Genomic DNA, 19,301 nt, shown 5'->3' with positions numbered 1-19,301 from the left:
AGGCGGTCCTCTACACTATAATCTCATTGTTGGCAAGGATGTGTCGAGAAGCAGCGTGGCTAAGTGGAAAGAGCATGGGTTTGGGAGTCAGAGGTCATGGGTTCGAATCACAGCTCTGCCGCTTGTCAGCTGTGTGACTGTGGGCAAGTCACTTCCCTTCTCTGCGCCTCAGTTCTCTCATCTGTAAAATGGGGGTGAAGACTGTGAGCCTCATGTGGGACAACCTGATTACCCTGTATCTCCCCCAGCGCTTAGAACAGTGCTCTGCACATAGTAAGAGCTTAACAAATACCAACATTATTATGTGTCTGTTTACTGTTTGTATTGTACTCTCCCAAGCACTAGTATGGTGCTCTATACACAGTAAGCCCTCGATAAATACGACTGAAGGAATGAAAGGCGAGAGGTATAGGAACCACCTCATGATGCCTGAAACTTCAGAAAGTACTTTGGCCTAGTGGATAGACTACAGGCCTGGGAGTCAGAAGGACCTGGGTTCCAACAGATTTACTTGTATACACTCCAGGGCTTAATACAGTTCTCGGCACATAGTAAATGCTTACCAAATACCACGATTATTATAGTTCTAATCCCTACTCTGCCACTTGTCCGTTGCATGGCCTTGGGCAAGTTACTTAACTTCTTTGTGCCTTGGTTACGTCATCTGTAATACGGGGATTAAGACTGCAAGCCCTCTGTGGGACAGGGACCGTGTCCATCCTGATGATCTTGTACCTAGCCCAGTGCTTAAAACAGTGCCTGGCACCATAGTAAATGCTTAACAATATCACAAGTATTATTATTATTACTTCTCTCCCTGCCCATGGCACTACAGCTGATGGGTCGATCATCTTGGGCTCTGATCCCTGCTGGCAACAAGCCAAAGGATGCTTTTCACTTGCTTCATTTTTAATAGTATTGGTTAAGTGCTTACTGTGTGCCAGGCACTATACTAAGCGATGGGGTAGAGACAAGATAATCAAGATGAACAAATTCCATGTCCCACTGGGGCTCACAGTCTTAATCCCCAATTTACAGATGAGGGAACTGAGGCACAGAGAAGCTAAGTGGCTTGCCCGAGACCAAATGTCTAAAGGTTTGGCATTCATGCCAATAAAGGGGAGGTGGGGCAGGGGGGAATGAGTTTTCAGGCAAAAGCCAGGTTTACCCAAACCATGCCAGGACCTGCCCACCCATGAAAACACACTAGGAGCTTTCCTTCCTCAGAGTAAGCCCTCTGGACTATAAGCTCCTAGTGAGCAGGGAATGTATCTACCAAATCTATTGTATTATACTCTCCCAAGCGCTTAGTACAATGCTCTGGACACAGTAAGTGCTCGATGAGTACCATCGATGGCTTGGTTGTGGAGAAGCAACTTTACCTAAATGGACAGGGCCCAGGCCTAAGAGTCAGAGGACCTGGGTTCTAATCCTGGCTCCGCCATCTACCTGCTGTACCATTTCAGGCAAGTCACTTTAACTTCTCTGTGTCTCAGTTCACCCTTAAGAAAATGGGATTCAAAACCTATTCTACCCCCTACTTAGATTGTGAGCCCATGGTGGGGACAGAAACTGTGTCTGACTTACCTGGCAATGACCCCAGTGCTTAAAACAGGGCTTGACACAGTTAAGTGCTTAATGTTTGTTTCCCCGCCTCTAGACTGTAAATTCATTATGGGCAGGGAACAAGTCTGCTAATTCTGTTACACTGTACTTTCCCGAGCGCTCAGTACAGCGCTCTGCACATAGTAAGCACTCAATACAACTGATTGATGAACAAATACCATAATAACACCATTGCTAATTATTAAGCCCATTTGGTACCAATAAGGGAGATGCATTAATGTCTCATCTGGTTCAAAGAATCCAATGTACCAGGTCCTGCTCTGAGTCAGGGAGGAACTGTGGAAGGGGCCCACTGACCTGGTTTAAGATGCTTTACTAATGATCCCACTTTAAAGACTGTTCCTGATGCTTCGTGGCCCAACACCATTGGCTTTTTAACAACAAAATCCGCAATTCGGCCATGCTGCCAGTAGTGAACATCGGAGCCGCATATGCCAACTGAGTGCATCTTCAGCAGCACTTCTGGGAGGGGAGAAGAGAAACGACAGAAGGGAAAGGTTAGAACATGACTCACTTCTCGCTCTGCACCTTGGGACTCTTAGCTCTGGCAAGAGAGGAGGACTCTAATTATGCAATCAACCATATCGAGTAATTTCTCCGTGCAAAACACTGAACTAAGTGCTTGGGAGAATACAATACAGTTGGGCTTAAGTATATTTGTGAAGCACAAATGCTTCACAAATATGTGGCAGGGACTGTACTAAGCCCTGGGGTAGATACAAGATAATCGGGTTGGACGCAATCCCTGTCCCATGTAGGACTCACCATCTTAATCCCCATTTTTCCGATGAGGGAACTGAAACACAGAAAAGTGAAGTGACTCGCCCAGGGTCACAAAGCAGACAAGGAGAGTCAGTAGACATGATCCCTGTCCACAAAAAGCTTATAGCCTAGAGGGAAAATAGACATTAAAATAAAATACAGATAGGGGATATGGGCAAAAGAGCTGTGAGAGAAAGCCTGAAAGACGGAGCCATCATCTCGGCTGCTCTGTTACGCGGAGTTAGTTAAGAAGGACTAAAGAGTCTCTTCTGCCAAATTTAACTTTACTATCACTACTGCTTTCTAACTTTGGAAAATTACGCCCTGGAGCCAGCCGGTAGAAAGTTTGTCAAAGACATAATTATCACATGAAAAGCATTTCAGGAAACTCCCCAAGAAAAATCCCTGTGAATAAAATGCTGCTCAGCCCTCCATTTTCTGATCAAAACACCTCACCCCCATATTGTGGGTGGTGGATTAGATGGAGATGAGGGGAGCATTCTTAATCCATTGATCAATAGTACTTTTTGAGTGCCTACTGGGTGCAGAGCTCTGTCTTAAGTGTTTGGGAGAATATAAGAGTTAGGAGACAGAATCCCATTCCTGCCCTTAAAGAGATTAAAATGGCACCCAGTTCTAGATGTGAAGATTAAGAACTGTCAGTGTATGTTGGAATCAAAGGGAACACGAAAACTCTTTCACGCCTTTTCTTCTTCAAGTTCTGCTCTTAAAGGCTGCTTGGTGGCAAAAAGAGGACTTTGACAGAGTCAGCGCTCACGAAATACGATTGAATGAATAAATGAATGGATGGATACAATCAGGGCTGGAATATTCTAGGAGTATTTGGAAATGTGCCCATTGGTCTGGGATTATTCCACATTTAACCCAGCTGAGCATGGATGGGAAGCAAAGAGTGGACATCTGCTGAGCTCTGCCTCTGCCCTGACAGTAATCCCCATCATTCTACACAGGGTATGGTCAAAGTCAAGTGGCCTTCCCCTCAGCCCTCTGGCTCCAGGGAAAGTTAACTCCAGCCTGGAGAAACCCCAGCTTCAGTGTGCCATCTCACTCACTGAGGCAGAGAACCACAAAAGACAAAAGACACAAAACCGCCCTTTCCTCTCCACCCAAACGGCTACCTTACTGCTACGGGCTATTGTTATATCCCGACTAGACTACTGTGTCAGCCTTCTCTCTGACCTCCCTTCCTCCTCTCTCGCCCCGCTCCGGTCTATTCTTCACTCCGCTGCCCGGCTCATCTTCCTGCAGAAACGATCTGGGCATGTCACTCCCCTTCTTAAACAACTCCAGTGGTTGCCTATCGACCTCCGCTCCAAACAAAAACTCCTCACTCTAGGCTTCAAGGCTCTCCATCACCTTGCCCCTTCCTACCTCTCCTCCCTTCTCTCTTTCTACCGCCCACCCCGCACGCTCCGTTCCTCTGCCGCCCACCTCCTCGCCGTCCCTCGGTCTCGCCTATCCCGCCGTCGACCCCTGGGTCACGTCCTCCCGCGGTCCTGGAACGCCCTCCCTCCTCACCTCCGCCAAACTGATTCTCTTTCCCTCTTCAAAACCTTACTTAAAAATCACCTCCTCCAAGAGGCCTTCCCAGACTGAGCTCCTCTTCCCCCTCTACTCCCTCTGCCATCCCCCCTTTACCTCTCCGCAGCTAAAGCCTCATTTTCCCCTTTTCCCTCTGCTCCTCCACCTCTCCCTTCCCATCCCCATCCCCACAGCACTGTACCCGTCCGCTCAACTGTATATATTTTCGTTACCCTATTTATTTTGTTAATGAATTGTACATCGCCTTGATTCTATTTAGTTGCCATTGTTTTTATGAGATGTTCTTCCCCTTGACGCTGTTTAGTGCCATTGTTCTTGTCTGTCCGTCTCCCCCGATTAGACTGTAAGCCCGTCAAACGGCAGGGACTGTCTCTATCTGTTGCCGACTTGTTCATCCCAAGCGCTTAGTACAGTGCTCTGCACATAGTAAGCGCTCAATAAATACTATTGAATGAATGAATGAATGAAAAAGACAAAAACCCGAGGGTGATGAGATGAGGAAATGTTGATGGGAGAAGCCCTGCTAAGTAGTTAAACTACTAGTGGAGTGTCACAAAGACCTACCATTTGGGCCGGGTTCAGGAATCGGATAGTTTTCCTAGAGGACACAAAATAGAAAAAATTCAGTGTGCATGATAACTTTCGAGCTTTCCCTCCAGTTCCCCAACATTCATGAAAAAATTGTTGTTGTTGTTCTTTTTATTATTATTATGGTATTTGTTAAGTGCTTACTATGTGCCAGACACTGTTCTAAGCATCGGGGTAGATACAAAATAATCAGGTTGGACACAGTCCCTGTCCCACATAGGGCTCACAGTCTTATTCCCCATTCTACAGATGAGGGAGGGAACTGAGTGAGGCCCAGAAAAGTTCAGTAACTTGCCCCAAGTCACACAGCAGACAAGAGGCAGAGCCGGGAATAGAAGCAGGTCCTTTTTACTCCCACGCCCATGCTCTATCCACTAGGCCCGCTGCTTCTGGAACTCCGAGAGGTGGGACGGAATCAAGGCCAGAGTAACACTGCCTGCAACCCTGACCGTCATAATTCACTGGAAGGTTCAGTGTCAACTGGAGAGTCCTATCAAATGGAGTGCCTCAAGGCTCAACCTGACTCCAGGTTTTAATCAATGACTTCAATGATGGAACAGACAGCTTGATCCTTTAGGTTGAAAATGCCAAGGTGTACATTGGGAGGGAAGTGGCTGGCAGCTAGAGCCTTGGATAAGATTTAAATTCAACATGACCTCAACAAGATCAGAATTCAACATCGCGAGGAGTGACAAGAAACAAACAAAATGGGACAAAAGTCAAGTCAACAGGGGCAGGTACGGGGCAGGACAGTTACGGAAAAAACACAAACTGAACAAATATGAGACGAGGAAAACTGGCTCTAGGTGCATAGGAGAGGGAAGTACTTTAAATGTTTGGAGTAGGTATTGGGAGGAAATCTTCTGTCTGTCCATCATCCCCAGCTCAAATTCTTCCTCTGCAGCAAATAATCTTTCCTTCTGTTCCATTTCCTGTTGAAAGCACTCCATCAGGTTGACCTCAAAACCAATCGTTCTTCCAAGCTCCTGCTGCAATCAGGGCCTGAGAGTCGGGGGCCTGCATTTGCATGCACAGACTCACACACACACTCCCCCTTCCTTCCCTAATTCCTGGTTATGTGGTTGACAAGTACTAGGAAGGAAACTAACAAACTGAGAAAAGACCCTGAGGCTGCCCCAAGTTATGAAGCAATGATTTCCTCCTAGCTGAGCCAGTAGTGCTACTAGTAATAGTCTTTTATTAAGCACTTACGGGGGCACAGCACTACAGTAAGCATACAGGTAGGAATCGGACATGTTCCCTGTTTCTTGTGGGGTGGGGGCTCATAATCTAAGTCAAGCTCCCAAAGTGCGAGTTCACTCATTCATTCATTCAATAGTATTTATTGAGCGCTTACTATGTGCAGAGCACTGTACTAAGCGCTTGGAATGTACAGTTCGGCAACAGAAAGAGACAATCCCTGCCCATTGAGGGGCTTCCAGTCTAATCGGGGGAGACAGACAAAAACAATAGCAAAAAATAGAATCAAGGGGATGTACATCTCATTAACAAAGGCCAAAGGAGACTTACCACATTTCTAGAGGGGGATGGTGAAATGTACATTTGCTGTTTTGTCCCTTGGGCTCACTGGGACCTAAAGCCTCCATGGAACCTAAAGCCTCCACAAGACCTCAGAAGCCTCTGTTTGGGACTCCTAATTTATGGGCAGAAACGCCCCATTTGCCAAGCTGGGTGAAAGCTGTGATCAATCACTGGTGCTTTCCCCAGGGTGTGGGCACAGGGCACAGTTCTAGAGGTTTCTAAAAGCATTCTAAAAGACACAATTTATTTTAATGTCTGCCTCCCCGCTCCTTAAACTGTAACCCCCTTGTAGGCAGGGATCTACCAATTCCGTTGCATTGTACTCTCCCAAATGCTTAGTACACTCTGGACACAGGAGGTGCTTAATAAATCACCAATTGATTGAAAAGACACAGTCCCTGCCCTGTAAGAGGAGAAAGGGAGACCCAGCTTCTTTACAAATAGGGAGCAGGAAGAAAAACAGACCTAAAAAGAGAGGAACAACTATGCCAGGATGAAATGGTGGAATAAATAATTGACTGTACATATACACAAGTGTTGAGGATGGGCATAAATGCAGAAGTACTGTTAGGTCGATGATGACAATGATAAATGGTATTTGTTAAGCAATTACTATCTGTCAAGTGCTGTACTAAGCACTAGGGTAGCTACAGGATAATCAGGCCAAACCCAGGTCCTGTCCCACACAGGACTCTCAGTCTAATGAACAACAGTAATGAATCCCCATTTGACAGGTGAGGAAACTAAAGCTCAGAGAGTGACTTGCCCAGGGTTTCACAAGAGGCCAGCGGCAAAGTCAGGTTTAGGGCTCAGGACCTCTGTCTCACAGGCCCACGCTCTTTCCACTAGGTCATACTGCTTATCATTGCTGGAGGTGTGGGGAGTTAATCGTGGATGGCTTCCTGTAGGAGATGGGATATTTTTAGGAGGGCTCTGGAGTTGGGGAGGGCTGTGGTTAGGTCCATCTGAGGGGAAAAGGAGTGGCAGGCAGGGGAGCAGCCTGAGCAAGCGGTCAGAGAAGGAAGGGTCCACAGTGAGGCCCAGTGGTGGTCCCACCAATCCAAGATTCCTTGGGAAACTGGGTTGTAAAGTGACCAAAGCCCAGGCCTCCAACCTGTAGCTCAGCCTACCTGAACCAAGGTAAACAGCGTGGCCAAGTGGTTAAAGCATGGGCCTGGGAGTCAGGAGGACCAGGGCTCTAATCCTGGCTCTGCCACTTGTCTGCTGTGTGACCTTGGACACACCACTTCACCTTTCTGGGCCTCAGTTACCTCATCTGTAAAAGGGGGAATAAGACCTTGAGGCCTATGTGGGACATGGTGGACTTGGTCCAACCTAATTACTCTGTATCTACTCCAGCGATTAGATCAGTGCCTGGGACATAGTAAGCACCTAATAAATACCATTTAAAAAACCCTCAAAAACCCACCAAATCCAGGAGCGCAGGTCCATAGGCATGGATATGCAGTTGTTTGGTCTAAGAACTTACACTGGGCTTTGTGTTTGGGCCTGTTCTAAGGGCCTATTCTCCGTAAAACGGTGGGGAGGAGCATCTCCACAATAAATGGCTTAGTTAACTCCTCTGCCTGTCAACACGCTACCAAATGCAGTCAGATGAGGTTCTCTTGGTACCTGCTTCGGCGCCCAGGGCAGTTCATGCAGATGTGCTTGGTGGGGAAGCTATAAAATCCCATTATGACCTCTCTCACTGCACTGAAGGAAGGCATTTGCCAGGGCAATTTGGTAAAGAGATTATTTGAGGCATTTTTTCACAGCCTTTGCTAGTTTGTAAACTGATCATTTGAAAGCAAGGAAGCAAACAGATTTAGACATGCCAAGATATTAGATAATGTGTTCTAGAAATGTATCAGCCCTAAAAGGCTGAGAACATTTTCAGATGTCACAGTTTTTAGCAACACATTATTCACTCAATTGTATGTATTGAGCACTCTACTAAGCGCTTGGGAGAGTACAATATAATATTACACACGAAATGGAAAGAGCATAGGGTTCTTCTCCAAGTCGTACAACCTGGCCAAGCCACAACCTCTCTGGGCCTCAATTTCCTCGTCTTCAAAATGGGGATGAAATCCCTGCTCTTCCCTCCATCTTAGACTGTGTGCTCAGGGACAGTGTCTGTCTTATTTGAATCTATCCCCAGCATTTAGCACAGTTCTTGGCACCCAGGTAAGAAAGCTTTAAAAATTCCATTAAATTGCACATGGCTAACTGTTAAGAGTGGAAATTTTTTGATCAAATTTTGACTGCAGAAAAGGCCTGAAAATCTGATGGAGGGCCTCACTTTATCTTGAACATTTCTCCTGAGAAGATGCATAAGGGGTTTTCTCCTCCTCTGCACACATGGAGTATTCAGCTTCCTGAGGTAGAAAGTAGAGCTGACACCCTATATTTTCCTGCCCCTCTTATTTCCTTCCAACTGGACCTATGCTTACGCACAGGGACTCCCATTCATTAAGGGGCCCTCAACCCAACAGCCCATTCTCCTTTAGACTGTGAGTCCTTTGGGAGTTGGGGGTCCATGTCACTCACACCTGTGCACTTTCTCCCCAGTGCTCAACAGAGTGTTTTGCACACAGGAGCTTCTTAACACTCTTGCTATTTCTCCACATCTCCTAGCATCAATGCGGTTGTGCCCGAATCAAGATAATCACAAGGAGTCCTAGAAAAACCATATGCTTTAGGACCCTCAAGAGAAAACAGAAGCAACTGGGTTGACTCTGTTTACTGGACTTTGCTCCAGGAGTCAGGGATCTGGCTAAGGCAAAGAGTGTGGGTGATAAAATATCAGTCTTTTTAATCCCCTGACTCTCCTCATTGTATTCTGAAATAGTCAAGAAGAGTCCTTAGATAGGTGGGCTCAATTCTTTCCACGATCTATTGTTTCAAGTTGATTCATGAGAGTTAAAAATGACCTTGTTTCTTGTTTTGACTTTGTTTCTTTTCTCAGTGAAAGGGTAGGGATGGTTTCGCATATCCTCCAAATTTGCATACAGCAGAAGCTCCACCAATATTTTTGAATATCATCGAGTCAAGAATGTTATATCTACACACCTTTGTACATGCCTTACCTACTCTATTGCTTAAGGATTAGAGAGAGATATATAGTTACATACATATATACACATATATATATATCAATCCCTTTTTCCTTCTTCCTCTTATGAGTATATTATTTTAGCCTCTGCCTTCCTCACTAGATCGTAAACTTTGTGAGGGAGGGTGGGGATCAGGTCTACTAACCCTTCTGTACTCTCCCCAATACTTAGTACAGTGTTCTGCACACGAGAGATTTTCCATACGTATGACTGATTGATGGCTGCGCTCTCCATTTCCCTATGCCTCTTCAGCCATTTCGTGCATCCTCTTTTCAGTATTAGAAGGTAGAGCTAGGGTGGCCATTTGTCCAGCTTTGTACTGACAAAATGAAGCAGCCTGAACTGGTGGATAGATCTCAGGCCTTGGAGTCAGAAGGACTTGGGTCCTAATCCTGGCTCCGCTACTTGCCTGCTGTGTGACCTTGAGCAAATCACTTCATTCTCACTGTTACCTCATCTGTAAAATGAAGATTAAGACTGTGAGCCTTACATGGGATAGGGACTGGGTCCAATGTGATTATCATGTATCTTAATGCTTAATCAGGGCCTGGCACTTAGTAAGCACTTATCAAATATTATGGGGAAAAAAAAGATACTGAACAATCCGGTTTCAGCTGGGCTGTTCCCCACCCAGGAGACGTACAGCAGCAGATGCCTTTATGTCCAGTAATTTTAAGCACCTTGCCTCCCTCCACCTCAGCTCCTTCCAAGTCCCATGGCGGGAAGCGGTGCTTGGGTTCACGGGGAACTGGGAGGAAACGCAAAGGCTCTGGAGCAAAGGGGAAGCTCAGGTTTTCCCCTTGCAAAACACTCCGATAATAACTGTCATATTTTTCAACTGCTATTATGTGTCAAGCACCGCTCTAACTGCTGGGGTTGTTACAAGACAATCAGGTCAGACGCAGTGCCTGTCCCAGATGAGGCTCGTGGCCTAAGGAAGAGGAGGAACGGGTACTTAATTTTACAGCTGAGGAAACTGAGGCCCAGAAAAGTGACAGAGCAGACAAGCCGCAGAGCTGGGATCAGAGCCCAGATCCTCTAACTCCCATGTCCGTCATGTCACATTACACTGCGTGCCCAGTGTAACATACATCGTATGAGTCTGATATTCACAAGCCACCAGTGGTCCCCCTAACTAGTGCCCCTCCTCATCAGTCGGTTCTAACCTGCTGCCAAACCTCCTGTTTTTGACATTTAAGCACCTACTACGTGTCGAACACGTTCTAAGCTCTGGGGTAAATACCAGTTTATCATGTCGGACACGGTCACTGTACCATACTGGGCTTAAAGTATAAGTAAGTGGGAGAATAGATCTTGGATTCCCATTTCACAGTTGAGGAAACTGAGGCACTGAGAAGTCACAGAATGGACAAGTGGCAGAGCCAGGATTAGGATCCAGGTTTTCTGACTCCTGCCTTATGCTCTTCCCACTGACATCAATGACATTGCTCCTACAGGCCAGAGATGTTGGTATTTAAGCGCTTACTATGTGCAGAGCACTGTTCTAAGCACTGGGGTAGATACAGGGTAATCAGGTTGTCCCACATGAGGCTCACAGTTAATCCCCATTTTACAGATGAGGGAACTGAGGCCCAGAGAAGTGATGTGACTTGCCCAAAGTCACACAGCTGACAAGCGGCTGAGCCGGAATTTGAACCCAAGACCTCTGACTCCCAAGCCCATGCTCTTTCCGCTGAGCCACGCTGCTCACCTCTCCACCATCTCTCTCTCTCTAAGAAGTTTCTCTCCTTCATGTGAATGCCGGGAAGAAGCATTCCTCCTCTGATACCTCCCTTGACAATTATTACGTTTTACCAAGGGTCTTGAGCTAAGTGTAGCTAATGAGCTATATTTTGATATACTATGATGTAGTTGTTAAGCACTTACTATCTGTATACAAGCTAATCAGGTTGGACTGTCCCATAAGGGGCTCGCTCTCTTAATCCCATTTTACAGATGAGGGAACTGAGGGCCAGAGAAGAGAAGTGACCTGCCCAAAGTCACACAGCAGACAAGTGGCAGAGCCAGGACTAGGACCCAAGTCCTTCTGACTCCAAGGCCCGGGCTCTATCCATTGGGCCATGCTGCTCCTGTAATTTCGAAGCCCTGACCAGGGAAAAGTGAACCACTGACAGATGTAGGGAGACTGGGAAAAGAAGGTTGGAAAGGTCCGGGATGACTGACTCTATCAGCAACCCTGAATGAGAAGTGTTTTATCATTATCAGACTGAAAGAGGAAAAAAACAAAAACAACTCAGCATCTTCAGGGTAGCCTAGTGGAAAGAGCCTGGGAGTCAGAAGACCTGCTTTCTAATTCCAGCCCCGTTACCTGTCTGCTGTGTGACTTGGGACAAGTCACTTAACATTTCTGTGCCTCAGCTTCCTCACCTGCAACAGGATGACTCAATGCCTCTTCTTTCCTCTTACCTAGACTAGAAGCGTCATGTGGGACTTGGACTTGTGCCTAACCTGATTATCCTGTATGTTCCTCAGCACTAGGTAAGTGCTTAAAAAATACCACGATTATTAACCTCACATAATACCCCATACATTTATTCTAACCGCTACATCCTCCTTCTCAAGAGGCTCTAAATTCAGAGGATGCTGTGGGGAGAAAAAGGGCTTGTACAGCAGGAGATGGGCTGACCTGGCAAAGGCCAAGTGGAGTCTATAAAGAACAGAACAGGAAAGGGGATTAGGTCCCCTAGTTGGACCTTCACTAGCCCTGCTGCCCACTTTGGACATGCATTTCCCCGGCTCATGGACTTTAGCTGCCTGAAAAGGGAAGAGGTGGAAGAGGGGCATTAACTTGATTGTTTACTGAACTTTACCCTGGGAGCTGGGGGCTGAATCTGGGGGGAGGGGAGCACGCATGCTCAAACATCCTGCAGTGAACAGGTCATTTTTTAAAAAATGGTATCTGTTAAACACTATGTGCCGGACACTGTATTACGCACCAGAGTAGATACAAACCAGATTGGACACAGTCCATGCGCATGTGGGACTCATGGTTTTAATCCCCATTTTCCAGATGAGAAAACTGAGGCCCAGAGAAGTGAAGTGACTTTCCCAAGGTCATTCAGCAGACAAGTGGGATTAGAACCCAGATTCTTCTGACTCTCAGGCCTGGGCTCTTTCCACTAAACCACGCTGCTTCTCTTGGTCAAGGGGACATTAGTCTTGGGCTCGAATGCCTGGTGATGCAGGAGAGGGGCTGATGAGGGGGGAAAGAGTGGAACCAAGGGTGGTTTAATGGATAAAGCACATGTGGGAGAGCCAGAGGGTCCTCAGTTCTAATCCTGGCTCAGCCACCTGTTTGCTGTGTGACCTTGGGCAAGTCACTTCACTTCTCTGGGCCTCAGTTCCTTCATCTGCAAAATTTAGACCGTCTGGGACTGGGAGTCTGTCCAACTTGTAACTTTTTTCTACCCCATGCTTACAAGAGTGTCTGGCACAAGTGAGCCCCAACGTGGGCAGGGCCTGTGTCCAGTAATAATAATTTAATGTTATTTGTGAAGCGCTTACTATGTGCAGAGCACTGTTCTAAGTGCTGTGTAGATCCAAGGTCATCAGGTTGTCCCACATGGGGCTCCCAGTCTTTATCCCCCTTTTCCCGATGAGGTCACTGAGGCCCAGAAAAGTGAAGTGACTTGCCCAAAGTCACCCTGCTGACAGGTGGCGGCACCGGGATTAGAACCCATGACCTCTGACTTCCAAGCCCGAGCTCTTTCCACTGAGCCACACTGCTTCTCTTCCACAATCCGTTTGGTATTTATGCTGGAGCTTAATATCGTGTCTGGCGCATAATAATAATGATGTTGGTATTTGTTAAGTGCTTACTATGTGCAAAGCACTGTTCTAAGGGCTGGGGAGGATACAAGGTCATCAAGTGGTCCCACGTGGGGCTTCCAGTCGTCATCAGCGTGGCTCAGTGGAAAGAGCCCGGGCTTGGAAGTCAAAGGTCATGGGTTCAAATCCCAGCTCCACCCCTTGCCAGCTGTGTGACTGTGGGCAAGTCACTTCTCTAGGCCTCAGTTCCCTCATCTGTCAAATGGGGATTAAAAACTGTGAGCCCCACGTGGGACAACCTGATGACCTTGTATCCCCCCAGCGCTTAGAACAGTGCTTTGCACATAGTAAGTGCTTAACAAATACCACCATTATTATTATTCATTCCCATTTTCCAGAGGAGGTCACTGAGGCCCAGGAAAGTGAAGTGACTTGCCCAAAGTCACCCAGCTGACAAGCGGGGAGCCGGCATTTAATAATAATAATAATAATAATGTTGGTATTTGTTAAGCGCTTACTCTGTGCAGAGCACTCTTCTAAGCGCTGGGGGAGATACAGGGTCATCAGGTTGTCCCACGTGGGGCTCACAGTCTTCATCCCCATTTGACAGATGAGGTCACTGAGGCACCGAGAAGTGACTTGTCCAAAGTCACCCAGCTCACAGGCGGCGCCGGGATTCGAACCCATGACCTCTGACTCCCAAGCCCGGGCTCTTGCCACTGAGCCAGGCTGCATTGGAAGCACTTAATAAATATTATTATTATTAATGAGGATTGTTACTGCTGCTGCCTCCGACGCGCAGGGCGGGGAGAGGAGGAGGGAAGGGGCGGGCATTACCAGTCGGAGGTCCCCGGGTCCGTGCACCACCAGGGCCAGGTTGTCCGCTTTCCCCGCCGCCATGTCGTCCGCGTGGCTCGGCCTGGAGGGTCCGGTGGGGCAGGACCGGCCGGGGAGGGCAAAGGTCAAGACGGGGCGGCGGGGCAGGACCGGCCGCGGGGGCGGGGGCCGCGGGGGCGGGGCCGAGGAGGGGCCCGCGCGGCCGGGGGCGGGGCCTCGGAGGAGAAGGCAGGCTCTGATTGGAGGAGAGGCCCCTCACATGACGTGGATGGGCGGGGCCTCCCGAGCACGCGCCGAGGGAGCGGGGCCCCTCCGAGCACGAGACCGAGGGGGCGGGGCCGCGCCGGAGAAGAAAGGCTCCGATTGGTGGGAAGGACAGTCACATGATGCGGAGGGGTGGGCCTCCCGAGCACGCGCCGAGGGAGCGGGGCCCCTCCGAGCACGAGATCGAGGAGGCGGGGCCTCGTCGGAGAAGAGAGGCTCTGATTGGAGGGGAGCCCCGTCACATGACGCTTAGGGGGCGAGGCCTCCCGAGCACGAGACCGAGGGGGCGTGGCCTCGCCGGAGAAGGAAGGCCCTGATTGGAGGGGAGGCCAGTCGCATGACGCGGAGGGGCGGGTCTCCCGAGCACGAGACCGAGGGGGCGGGGCCTCCCGAGCACGCGACCTTTTCCCTCTCCCCTCCTCCCCTCAGCTGTCCTCATGTGTATATATTATTTATTACCCTATTGAGTTTGTTAATGAGGTGTATTTCCACTAAGCCACGCTGCTTCTCTGCCACATGTTCATTCATATTTATTGAGCACTTCCTGTGCAGAGCACTGTACAAGTGCTTGGAAAGGACAATTAATTCATTCAATCATATTTGTTGAGCGCTTACTATGTGCAGAGCACTGTACTAAGCGCTTGGAAAGGACAATTTAGCAACAAAGAGAGGCAATCCCTGCCCACAGTGAGCTCACAATCTAGAAGGGGGGAGACAGACATCAAAAGAAGTAGACAGGCATCAGTAGTATCAAAATGAATAGAATTATAGATGTAGACATCATTAATAAAAGAATTGAACATATGTACATATTCATTTATTCAATCATATTTATTGTGCGCTTACTGTGTGCAGAGCACTGTCCTAAGTGCTTGGGAAGTACAATTCGGCAACAGAGATAATCCCTACCCATCGACCGGCTCACGGTCTAGAAGGGGGATACAGACAACCAAGCATAAGTCGACAGGCATCAATAGCATCAAAATAGATAAGTGGAATTACAGATATATACACCTCAGTAATAAAATAAATAGAATAATAAATATGTACAAATATAGATAAGTGCTATGGGGCGGGGAAGGGGGTAGAGCAGAGGGAAGGAATAGGGGCGATGGGGAGGGGAGGAGGAGCAGAGGAAAAGGAGGGCTCAATCTGGGAAGGCCTCCTGGAGGAGGAGGATCGATGAGGCGGTGCCCCATCTTTTGCCAACAGCCTCGAGGTGGATTGGGCTGTTCCCAGTAGAGCCAGTTTTATAGGGTATTTTAATGGCATTACTTAAGTGCTTAGTATGTGTCCGGCACTGTACTGAGCACCGGAATAAATACAAGATAATCAGGTCAGACACAGTCCAAGTCCCAAATGGGACTTACAGTCTTAGTCCCCATTTTGCAGAGGAGGGAACAGAGGCGAAGAGAAGTGAGTTGTCCAAAGTCAGACAGCAGACTAAGTGGAGGAGAGGGATTAGAACCCAGGTCCTCTGGCTCCCAGGCCTGTGGTCTTTCCACTAGGATCACACAGCTTCTCAAGTACTCCTTTGTAGTCTGTAAACTCTTAGAAAGCAGGCCTTCCGCCTCCTAAACTTTATTGATCTCTCCAGGAATTTAGAACAGTGCTCTGTTCACAGCTGGTAAAAATACGATTACCTAGTTAGGACAGAACTTTGCACTCAGTAAATATCAGTGGAGTGGATGAAAAATGACAGATAAGCTGCAGTGTGAGCAAGTGGAAGGGGAAAAATCCAAATTACAAATATGCAATGATGAGGTTAGAGTTACCAACCCTGACTCAGTAAGGTTATAAGAGTCACTGTTGCCTGTTCTTCGCCTCCTCTCCGTCATTGTCCAGATGTAAATTTTGCCTCCTCTCCGTCATTGTCCAGATGTAAATTTTGCCAGTTCTTCCTCTATGAAATTTCCTAGGATTCACCCCCTTCCTCTACACCCTGTGGCCATTAAACTGATTCAAGCCCTCATCACTCCCTGGCTAGATCACTGTAAAATCCTCCTACTTACCCTGCCTTTAACACCTCCTCCCCACTTTTAATGGTACTTCTAATTATTAATGATAATGGAATGTATTGTGTTTACTATGTTGTAAGCACTGTACTAAGCCCTGGGGTATATACACAATAATCAGGTCCCATATGGGGCTCACATTCTAAGTAGGAGAGAGACCCCCATTTTACAGATGAGGAAACTGAGGGTCAAGCACTATTTTAAATGCTGGGTTAGATACAAGTGCATCAAGTTGGACGCAGTCCACATGGGACTCACAATCTAAATTGGGTTCACGGAAAGTGCTCAATTCATTCATTCAATTGTTTTTATTGAGCACTTACTGTGTACAGAGCACTGTACTAAGCGCTTGGGAGAGAACAATATAATAATAAACTGACATATTCCCTGCCCACAACAATAAATGCCGTTGATCGATTGATTGAAGGAGGAGGATTTAATCCCTGTTTTACTATTGAAGTAACTGAGGCACAGAGAAGTTAAGTGACTTGTCCAAGGTCCCATAGCAAGCACCTGGCAGAGCTGCAATTAGAACCCAGATCTTCTGACTCCCAAAATGTCACTCCTTTCTTCCAAAACCACCAGTGACAATTTATTTTTTCTTAGAGAGCCCCATGTGGGACAACCTGATTACTTTGATTCTACCTCAGCGCTTAGAATAGTGCATGGCACATCCTAAGTGCTTAACAAATACCGTAATTATTATTACTGTTATTACCACACACCAACTTACCCTCTTCGCTCCTCCCTTGCAAAACTTCTAGCCATCTTGCTCACAGTTCTCTTGTCTCAGGTCCACTGCTCCCCTCACCTCAAATCTGTCAAATCATGACCCTCCCCCTTCGCATAGTGTCACCTTTTCCAAGAAGTCATCCTTGATTAACTTCCTCCTTCCTGGTCATGTCATCCTATCAGCTATCCTTGCACTTATATGCATATCCATTGATCAGTGATATTTATTGAGAATTTACTGTGCGCAGAGCACTGTATTTAGTGCTTGGGAGAATACAGTACAACAGAGGTGGAAGACAAGTTTCCTGCCTGCAAGGATTTTATAGTCTAGAGAGGGAGACAGACATTAAAATCAATTTTGGATATATGCATAAGTGCTGTGGGTCTGAGGGTGGGATGAATATCAACTGCTTAAAGGGTACAGATTCAAGTGCATAGGCGACCCAGAAGGGAGAGGGAATAGAAGAAGTTAGGGAAGGTCTGTTGGAGGCGATGTGATTTTAATAAAGTTTCAAAGGTGGGAAGGGTGATGGTCTGTTGGATAGAAAGGGGGAGGGAGTTCCAGAGCAGAAGGAGGCAGAGTTCTGAGCTGGGAGGCCTTTTTTTTTTTTAATGGTATTTTTTAAGTGCTTACTATGTGCCAGGCACTGTACTAAGCCCTAGGGTAGATACCAGCTAATCAGATGGGACATAATCCATGTCCTTTACGGGGCTCACGGTATTAATCCCCATTTTACATATAGGTACACAGAGAAGTTAAGTTTCTCGACCAAGGTCACATAGCAGACCCAGGAGCAGAGCGGGATTAGAACCCAGGTCCTTCTAACTCCCAGGCTCATGCTTGGCCCTGACCCAATATGGGATTTTGCTGCCGTTTCACCCAAGCTCAGCCCTGAGCCCCTGGCAAGTTGTAGGTGTGCAGTACAGGTCATTTGGTGATGATGAAGTTTCAGGAAAAACAACTGGAAAACTTCAATATTCAGGTGGTGGACAATAGAATTAGGGGACATGATCCCTGTACTCAGTGACTTTATTATGTAGAGGCTCAATAATTATTAATAATATAATAATAATTCTGGTATTTTTAAGCGCTTATTATGTTCCGAGCACTGGGGAGTTGCAAAATAATCAAGCCAAGGATAGTCCCTACTCCACCTAGGGCTCACAGTCAGAGAAGGAGCGGGAACAGGCTTTGAATCCCCATTTTTACAAATGATGAAACTGAGGCACAGAGAAGTTAAATAACTTGCCCGAGGCCACACAGCAAGCAAGTGACAGAATAAGTACTGGAATCCATGTCCTTTGATTCCCAGGCTCATGCCCTTTCCATTGGTCAGTGCTGCTTCCCTAATTATTTTTGATTAAGCACTAAAGTGCTAACCTTACTGTGCTTAGATCTTGCTTGTCTCGCTGCCGACCCCTAGCTCATGTCCTGCCTCTGGCCTGGACTGCCCTCCCTCCTCTAATCCAACAGGCAACCACTCACCTCTGCTTCAAAGCCTTATTGAAGGCACATCTCCCCTAAGAGGACTTCCCAGAGTAAACCCCACTTTTCCTCATTTCCTACTCCCTTTTATCTTCCCCTCTCCCAGCCCCAAAGCACTTTTGTACATATCTGTTATTTTCTTTGTATTGATACCTGCCTCCCCCACTCTAGACTGTGAGGTCACTGTGGGCAGGAAATGTCACTGTTTATTGTTGTCCTGTACTTTCCCAAGCGCTTAGTACAGTCCTCTGCACACAGTAAGCTCTCAATAAATACAACTGAATGAATAAATGAATTAATATTAACATATATATTCCCTTTTCCTCTTCCTCCTATCCCCAAATTATTGTAGTGTCAGTATTCCCTGCTCCTTATAAGCTCCTTGAGGGCAGAAATCTTGTTAACTATCTCTACTGTACTCTCTTCAAGAGTTTTTGCATAGTGCTCTGCACACAATAGGCTTTGGATACATACCATTGATTGATGGAGCAGAGACAACCCACATAGCTCAGAAATGAAGCCAGGGAAAAAAACCCAATCTTTCCCTGAAGGTATGAGTTGAAGGGGAATATCAACAATCTGTTTTCATTCCTGCAGAACAAGAGGAGCAATTAGAAGAGTCCTGACTTGTTTGTCCAAAAATAATTGGACCATACATAGCTCTCTCCTCGTGTTTCAGATTCAGTGTCTGCAGTGATTGGTAAACAGGTGTATGGACTTGATTTAGATTAAGCACTTTCATTAGCAGAAGTGAAACCTAAAGTGAACAATATAGTGCTTGTTTCTTTTTTTATGGTACTGATTATGCACTTACTCCCTGCCAGGCACTGTATTCAAGCTAATACAAGCTAATCAGGTTGGACCCAATCCCTGTCCCGCGCGGGCTCACCATCTTAATCCCCATTTTACAGATGAGGGAACTGAGGCAAAGAGAAGTGAATTGACTTGCCTAAAGTCACACAGCAGACAAGTGGCAGAGCT

General features: G+C 47.0%; 1 protein-coding gene across 1 annotated transcript in view; it reads right to left on the bottom strand.

Annotated features, from left to right (window-relative positions):
• SORD (sorbitol dehydrogenase) overlaps positions 1 to 13,952 on the bottom strand; it is a 49,956-nt gene extending 36,004 nt beyond the window's left edge. Inside the window, exons 1-3 of the mRNA XM_029071255.2 lie at positions 13,824 to 13,952; positions 4,516 to 4,549; positions 1,924 to 2,088 (exon numbers count right to left, since the gene is read on the bottom strand). Coding sequence (XP_028927088.1) covers positions 1,924 to 2,088; positions 4,516 to 4,549; positions 13,824 to 13,886 — 262 coding nt within the window. The 5' untranslated portion in view covers positions 13,887 to 13,952. The remainder of the gene's footprint in view (positions 1 to 1,923; positions 2,089 to 4,515; positions 4,550 to 13,823) is intronic.
• Between the last annotated feature and the right edge of the window lie 5,349 nt (positions 13,953 to 19,301).

The sequence above is a fragment of the Ornithorhynchus anatinus genome, chromosome 8, assembly GCF_004115215.2.
Source record: "Ornithorhynchus anatinus isolate Pmale09 chromosome 8, mOrnAna1.pri.v4, whole genome shotgun sequence".
NCBI lineage: Eukaryota > Metazoa > Chordata > Mammalia > Monotremata > Ornithorhynchidae > Ornithorhynchus > Ornithorhynchus anatinus.
Note: the sequence above shows the minus strand (reverse complement) of the source record. Positions and strands in the feature narration are given on the sequence as shown.